The 8,473-nt window shown below is 37.2% G+C and overlaps 1 protein-coding gene across 1 annotated transcript in view; it reads left to right on the forward strand.

The window, feature by feature from the left end:
- ST8SIA4 (ST8 alpha-N-acetyl-neuraminide alpha-2,8-sialyltransferase 4) overlaps positions 1 to 5,553 on the forward strand; it is a 56,101-nt gene extending 50,548 nt beyond the window's left edge. Inside the window, exon 5 of the mRNA XM_082497620.1 lies at positions 5,210 to 5,553. Coding sequence (XP_082353746.1) covers positions 5,210 to 5,492 — 283 coding nt within the window. The 3' untranslated portion in view covers positions 5,493 to 5,553. The remainder of the gene's footprint in view (positions 1 to 5,209) is intronic.
- Positions 5,554 to 8,473: the final 2,920 nt, after the last annotated feature.

An 8,473-nucleotide genomic window follows, 5' to 3' on the forward strand; every position in this document is an offset into this window, starting at 1 on the left:
AAGTATCCCAACCATTTCTGTGGGTTAATTGCAGAATTAATTGGATTGTGTTGTCTTGAATAGCAATAAATGTGTATTTTTTATTGCTTAAATTTAGGTTCATTTTAATTTCTTTCTTGTTCTGTAAGGTTTGCAACTCCTGTTGCTTAAAGTCTCTTCTGTGGGGTTTTACTGTCTACCGCTGGAACAAACCAAGCAAGGCTCAACTTCTTAAACAAGGAAAGTGTTTCTAAGAGAAACTGTGACATATCTTTTGAATTTTAGACCGTCTTTTAGAAAGTTTTTCCTTTTTTACAAAGAGTCTCCACTCTACTTACTGTAGTAGGTTTTAAATGGATTTATATCCATATGGGTAGATAGGCATTAACCAATTTTACAGATATAATGTACCTTGTAGTAGTGTGACAATAAAAGAGCATTTACCAAAGCAAAGACAATGATCTGGCATCAGTTGAAATATGTTATGTACAAGCAGTTTCGCGTACAGGCATAAGTGTTTAGGGAAACAGCTTGTATTTTTCAAAAATTTAGAATTTTGGTCATACAGTTTAACTTTTGTTTGTGTTCTGGGATGCCTTGGTCATGACAGCAGTGAGCAGGGTGCCAGCTACCTCATTGCTAAGCTTTGCAGAGGTGTGGACAGCATGACCTTCTCATAGCCTTGTAAGAAGAGCTTGGTCCTGTAGGTGTGCTCTGAGGCAGCCCTGTGCCTGTTAAAAATAAATTTTCACACAGGTACACTGCAGAAGTTGTTTACGCAGATAGGAGATGATGGCTCTCATTCTCCTTTAGTACTGCAGCACAGGGTACACAGTACCTGCACAGGCTCAAACTTGCCTCCTCCCTCGTCTGACCAGACTGAGACCCACGTTTTCTGTAGTCGCGCTCTGCCTCATACCTGTTGGGGGCTTTGCTGGAGAAAGGGATGTTGTCTGTCTGTCCTGCTGGAATGCTTCTACTTTAAAATCAAAAAATATGTGGGCAATTTTCAAAGTCCTTGTTTATGAAGGAAGAATCAAGGTCTCTGCAGCGTGGGCATTTTATGTTTCGAAACTAATGATGGTTTAACACAAAAAACTGTTGTCACTGGTTCGTCGAGGATTGAAGCATGGGTCTGTTCCTCTGGATGAATGCTTTTGTCAGGTGGTTAAAGAGGATTATTCATCCTGTGATTTCCTTCTAAACCTAGGTAAATAATTTCTTTTTTTAGATGAAAACTGAAGGAGCTAGTGTGGGTTCAAATAAAAGTATTCCGATAGCTTGGAAATATTGCAGAAGTGGAACAGAAGTTGAGACGTGTTCCCAGTCTTAAACATATCCTGTTAATTAGTACTGAAGGCTTTCTTCTTCACAGGGCCCTTCCTTCGTATATAGGCCTTGCTGCCCCATCCTTCTAAATATTATATAGGGTATGTGTCTTATGGCTGTGAAGGATTCTAGCTGTTACATCAAATTATTTTCATGGATGTGAAAAGAGTTCATAGGCTTAACTGGTCTTAACTTTAGCAAATATTTCTTGATTCACTGGCCACAGAAAGGCAATGTTATCCTACATTTTGATAGTACTTTATCCTTAGCAGATCCTTTTCTTATTAAGGTGATTTTTGAAAAGTTGATTAAAGTAGCTTTGGGACCAGATCACGCTAGGGCAATGGTGCAAAGCAGAATAGTCTCCTACACCAGGGAAGCTGAACCATTTTATTTTAAGACAGGTAAAAGTGAGCTCTAATATATTCTTAATTACTTTGCCATAGCCAGTAAAGACTATTCTCACACTAGTTAAAATTCTCTGCAGTGGCAGTGACACTGAATGGCAGCCTGCTGGCCACACTCTGGTTGAGCTGTGGCAACGCAAGGTATGTAATGTGACTGCATTCACCATTGATATCACAGGTCTTTTCTTTCACTTTCTAAGGAAGATTGCCAGGCAGAGTCCAGATTCTCGAGCGGTCCTTGAAATCTCCTTCATAAGCAAAAATTTGAGTTTACTTGACAGTATAAGGTGAAGTGGTAAAGGAAGAAAACCCCGAACAAAAAATAAGTCTTAACATTAAAGCAGTGAATTAAGTTTGCTAAAAAGCAAATGACAATTATGGGGAGTGTTCCAGCTCTTTGTAAAATGCGTCATTCCTTTTAATGAAATTGTTTCTGTGAAAGCTATTTCAAAATATTGTACATTGAAAACTGTAAAGTAGATCTCATGCAAACACTCAGCAGTGTTTCCATGCTGGCTGTCATACTGCCAGTGTTATTATTCACACTTTAATTCTTTCACACTCTAGATTCCATGTGGAGCCTTCTGCCCAAGGCATATCTCAGTAAGAAAAGGACAAATGCTGCATTTTTAATTAATACATTCAGATAAATTGAGAGGGTCAGTTGAAGGATTGGTCATATCATTGATGTGATTAATCCCACTGAAGACATGAAAGCACAAGCAAAGGCTTTATTCTTTCTGAGTCTGAGTAAGTTATTTTAGCTAACACCTTCTAGAGAAAGCAGACACTGGGTCCAAGAACATAAAAGTGACTGTTTAAATAGATCCCTCTGTAGCCTGTCATCTTGCCTGTGCCAAGTGCCAACACAGAGGCTCAGAAGAAAAGTTCGGAACAGAGGAAATATCAGGCGTTTACCCTGTGAGATGTGCTCCCCTGGCCAGCAGCTTAGCAAATTCTTGAGAAGAAGCTTCGTCTGCACTGCTGTGTTTGTGAACTTTGTCTTTTTAGTTGGCCATCGTCTAAAACAACCTGTTGCAGTGAATTCCACTGTTCAATGGCATATTGTATAAAAAAGTACTTTCATGTGTTTATTTTAGATCTACCACTGAATAACTCCATCGGGTCCACAGTTTTTATGTTACAGTTCTTGTGTTAAAGTAGTAATTAAACCCCAATTTTCCTTCTTTGCACACTACATGATTTGGGAGCTTTCTGCCATATCCACACTTAGTTGTTTCTTTTTCAAGCTACACTGTTTACTCTCTCAGAAATTGCAGAAATTACTGTATTATTCTGATAGCCTATGTTGCTTTTCTCTGTGTCTTGCCCTGTTCTATAGTATTTTTTTGAGAGAGTGTAATTGGGACAATATAAATCTTCTAGCTGCTCTCACCGATACACACACTCCTGAGTAACACTGCAATGTTTTGTCTTCTTTCTCACAAGCTTTTTTCCCAACTTTCTTATTAATGCTACTATTTTAAATTTTCAAATAACATATTAGATTTTTCAGAAAGGTCTTTTAAAAAATATTGTCTTCATGTAATGGCGATAAAAGGAACAGAAATTCAGTGACAGGCAGGTATGTATGAGTGGGTTTACTTATAGATCAGCTTGCCATGCAATGAACAGAGCTTTGTGGATAATCTTTTTGAGCTATTCAGGATTATAACATATAAGTTTCCCCAGATTCAGTCCTGTCCAGAGAAGGGAGTTAAAAATCTATGGAAATATACACAAACAGATTCTGATCTCATTTATACTTAGGAATCCTACAGAATTTGTAGATATGGCCAATAAAGATGTGAAGTATGGTAAATTATCTGATATTTGAATGTAGCTCCTCTATCAGGTTTTCCTTGTCTGAGATGACACATAACGTTTTGAGTGCAGCCTTGGGAAAGCACATCTCATGTTTCAGTCTAGTCAGAAGTCATCTATTCCACACTCGCAGAGTAAACAATTGCCATTTGAATTCTCCAGTATTCATTTAATGTAGCAATGATTGGCATCCGTTGTTGCATATATTAGTCATTGTAATAGAGTTTTGTCAGAAGATCATTTTAACATTAACTATTTTGAAAACAGATGTCTATGTTTTTCTGTGTTTATTTGAATTTAATTTTTGGCAATAGCTGTAAGACGTCATTATCTGGTAGCAACATGCTATTCAATTAATATTTCTTCTGCAATCATACTGATAGTAGTATATTCCATTTTTATAAATGTAAAGGTATCTTGCTAAATATAGGTGAAAGTCTAGTGGTTTCGACTGTAGGTTAAACCACAGGTGATGTTTTGATCTCGCAGAAAGAGGTTCAGTATTTTTAAAGGCCAAAGTATTGAGGTTCCGTAAACACTAAGACAAATGTAAGTGTCAAAGCAATCTTTTAACAGTTATTATGGATGTAAAAAATTGATGTATCTCATATTCATCAGGGCAGGCTTTACATCTTTAATTGCTTTTCTTACAGTTTTCGGGTGTAGAAGGAGTTTTTCCACTCATACTCCTCCTTTCCTTCATGGTTCCTTTAATTCTTCCAGATCATCACAAATCATATCAATTTACTGCTGACACAAGGCTTAAGGCCAATGTACAGTAGACCTGATTTGTAACTTGTACTGTGTTGTAAATGTTTCAGAGCCCACTGGCAAAGAAGTGGTTACAACTATTGAACTGTTCTACAAGTGATTGGGGGCAATCGTTTTGCCAGAAGGTCACTCCTGATCAAAAAAAGAATGTTTTATATTACATTCTCCTCACACTCAGTTTTTCGTTTGATTTCACTTTATTTCAAATTTCTTTCATGCAAGGTTGAGTTGAACTGTTGTTACTGGCTCAGGAAAACTGTCCAATAGATTCAGTCAGATCTGTCAACTGTTGAGTACAAAACAAAACCTTTTTAAAATTATTCATGTAATATTTTGCATTTCTGGAGAGTGCCATTAGCAGCCATGAACCTTTATGTACACAAGCAAAGTAATTAAAGCTTCACTTCTGCTTACTCCTGAAAGTTAGATTCTTAAGGTGTTATGTTTATTATTTCCATTTACTTTCTATTTAGACAAGCAATCTGTGAAGTAGTAACTAGGCCAATCAAATACTCAGTGTAGGGGTGACTTGATGAGGTGAACTGGATACTGCAAGAGTTCAAAGTTTGTAGCAAGAGGCTGTTCCCTGATCTGAGGAGGTTAACTGCAGTTTTCTAGCATTTGCAGGCATTGTGGCTTCTTGTTAGGGTTAAAGCCTGAACTAAGAACTTAGTTGAACGGCTCTTCTTCAGCACTGTGTTAAATAAGATCTCACTTTTCTTCTATGTGGAATAAAGGTGTTACAAAACAGCGTCGTCATTTGCTCAGTTTAGAGAGGAGAAGGAAACTTTTGCTTTTTTATAGTGTGAAATGAATGAATAATATATAAAACAAGTTTACAAGATTTATTCACATGAAGTTTATCAGAATTTCTTAATGTACTTTTTCTTTCTTTGCAGCTACTGGCTGACAAACAAGGTCCACATTAAACGACCCAGCACTGGTCTCCTCATGTATACGCTTGCCACCAGATTTTGTGATGAAATTCACCTGTATGGATTTTGGCCATTCCCGAAGGATTTGCATGGAAAACCAGTCAAGTATCATTACTATGATGATCTGAAGTATCGGTACTTTTCTAATGCCAGTCCTCATAGGATGCCATTAGAGTTTAAAACACTGTATGTATTACATAACAGAGGAGCACTTAAATTAACAACAGGGAAATGCGTACAGCAATAAAGCACATGTAAAGTACAAAGAGAAGTACAGAATACACACTTCATCATAAAGATGTTGTGGAATGGCAATGGGATCCCAGTGAGGATATGTTTCAATACCCACTAAGCCATCAGAAAAAGGAATTTTATCAGAAGTACATAACCAGCTATTATACCTGTAAAGTGCTATATAACTAAGCTATCTTGACTGCAAGGGTTCAAGTAAGTGCCACTTTCACTAAGAACAAAGCTTGAATGTATACTCAGTAGTGTTTACAGGATCCAGTGACACATTCATCATGAGTTAAAGAAGAAAAATATAGCCTGCTTACTGCTGACTTGCCACTGTGGTCAGACAGCCCACACAAGAAATCCCCAGTGGATGGAATATTTTCTTGAGCAAACAAACCAGGCTTTGGCAGAAAAGACCATGCTGGAATTGAGTAGAGAAAGTGAAGTCCTTAAGATCAAGCAAATCAGTAAATGCCTTCAGTCAGAGGACTGTTTCTGATCTTGTATTATAACCTCAGCTTTTGTTGCTGTTTTTCTTATTGCTGTTGGTTGGGTTTTGTTGTTTTTAAGTATTGGAGCCCTTAAAGGATTTTAAGGATGTTATGAGTAATTAAAAGTATGTATCTTATGGAGTTGTCTTAGGCAAAAAATTTGTAAGGGTGGGAGGGTGGAGGGAAACATCAAATATTTTATCAATTGTTATTGGTTTATATCCTGCTGTCACACAACCCTTAACATTTTTCTAGCTACTGCTGTCAATACCCACTTACATGGAACCACTCAAAGGTCATTTTCATCCATTTTTAAATAGAAGGTTTTCTGTTGTGTTCAGATTTGAAGGCATATGAGAAGGTGCCCTTATTTTTGGTACCAAAGATTACTCTTACACATTTTTTCCTTTCCTTAAAGAAAAGGTGTAGATTGAGTATGATGTTTCTTTGCTGCTGAAAGGAATATATTCTGTATGTTATTTAAATTTTTGAATTAGGCATCTCAAAGCAAAGCCTCTTTACTGACTTTACATACGGAATTTCATTCTTTAGAAAAATCTGCAGGAGTAAAGAAATTATTTAATACATTCAAGTATATATATATACACACACAATCTTTATTCCTAATTGAAATGAAAACACAAAGTCTAAAGGAACTCAGGTGGCATTGGAACACATCTACAGAAAAAAAAAGACCTAGCCCACTAAATGGAAAATAAAAGAACTGTAGATCAAACAGTTATTTTAAAACTTAAATTTCTAATGGTGTTGGATGATTTGTCTCTCTAATATACCTCTTTTATATCAGCTTGATGTTCTGATGTGTAATTGACTGAAATAACACAGAGCTGCATTATCTCACAGTGATTTTTCTGAGCATCATTCTTGTTTATCCACAAAACCAAGAATTCTTTCACTCTCTCCTTTCAAAAAAGAGAACAAGAAATTACAGGAGGTTAGGAGAGAGTGGAATGTCAGTACAGCATATATTAAGATACAAAACCTGTCTGCATATGATATGGTATAGCGCTTATGGAGGAGGTAAACGAAGAAAACCATGGTTCTGTGTCAGGCTAGGCTAAGGAGAAGGCATGTAGATACAATCTTTGGGTATTTTCTTGTTATGTTTTCAGCTCTGTGTTAGGTCCTTATCTCCATATATGACATTTGATGTATCGAGTGAATTTTGAACTATCTTGAGCAATTTCATATGTAGCACAACACTCGCAAACATTTACTAGCTGAAGGTGTCATTTATTACCCATTTTTCCTCGTTAAGTTCACATGTGTTTCATCATGCATGAATAGAAATCTGTGATTGTGCATATTTAGTAGCTAAATCACTGCCTTGCAGTTTTACCAAAAGTTGATGGGAAATAGGAAGTCATTCTGCTATATCTAAGACACAGTAGCGTCTTTCCTTATTCACCAGTCTCTCCTGCCCAGGACAGTTTACTTTGGCTATATGTTGAGGTGTGGGATGTGGTCCTAACATGATCACCACTGAAACGAAGGCATCACGAGGAACTAAACAGCAACACAGACTGGAACGTGTTTAATTTGTTGTTGATAAGTCAGAGGGTGTTACTTGTACACTGTGTATACTTACAGTGTAAGACAAGGTTATTTCCTTGATGAAAGGTGGGCATATTCCTGCTCTTTCTTTTAGGGTTTTGCTGCTGTTGATCTTTTAAAACATATTACATATACATTGACAGAATTTCTATTGAGAAAGAAATTACAGGTGCCAGTCTCACAGAAGCTCAGAGAAGCATCTCTTTAGCTTTATCTTTTCTTCTGGGAATGTCTTCTTTTCTTCTGTCTAGTGTCAGGCCATTCCAACAAAAAGGGAAATCAATTGGACTAAAATATTAGCTGACAGGTGATTTTTTTCACCTCAGGGAAGATTTTAATACACCAATTGATTATTTCTCTGAGAGCAAAGTAGACAGATACACTCTAATTCCTATGGTAGTAAAAAAATGAATACTTGTGTAATTGAATAACTGAAAACAATGAGACATACATAGGGAGACAGATAAGAAAGTTTGCCTTTAGAAGTCAGCAGATGAAGAAAAATTTGGCCTGAGCCTGTTTTGCAAACGTCACATTTGATTCTCTACGAGTGAAGTTAACTTTAGTCCACAAACCATGGAGTCCAAATTTTTACCTTGTCACTAAATCTGATGCAACAAGGCAAGGTTTCTCTTAGTTAGGCACCTACTTCCAAGACAACAGTTTGCCCATACCTTCTCAAAACTGGGCCTTAACCTCATCCCCTGCAGGCCTTCCACCTTCAATATTGCACATTCCTGGCACTATAAGCCATAGTCTCATGGCTTTCTACTGTCATCCACACTTATCCTTCTTATAGTACCCTCCCCGCAAACTGACACCCAGATGTGCCTCCCTACCAAAAGCATACGACTCCTCACTAACCCACCTCCTGTCTTACCTGCTTCAGCTTTATCCTGAGCTGAAGTGTAATGTAGTGAGTGGC

The sequence above is a fragment of the Vanellus vanellus genome, assembly GCF_965231255.1.
Source record: "Vanellus vanellus genome assembly, chromosome: Z".
Classification (NCBI taxonomy): Eukaryota; Metazoa; Chordata; class Aves; order Charadriiformes; family Charadriidae; genus Vanellus; species Vanellus vanellus.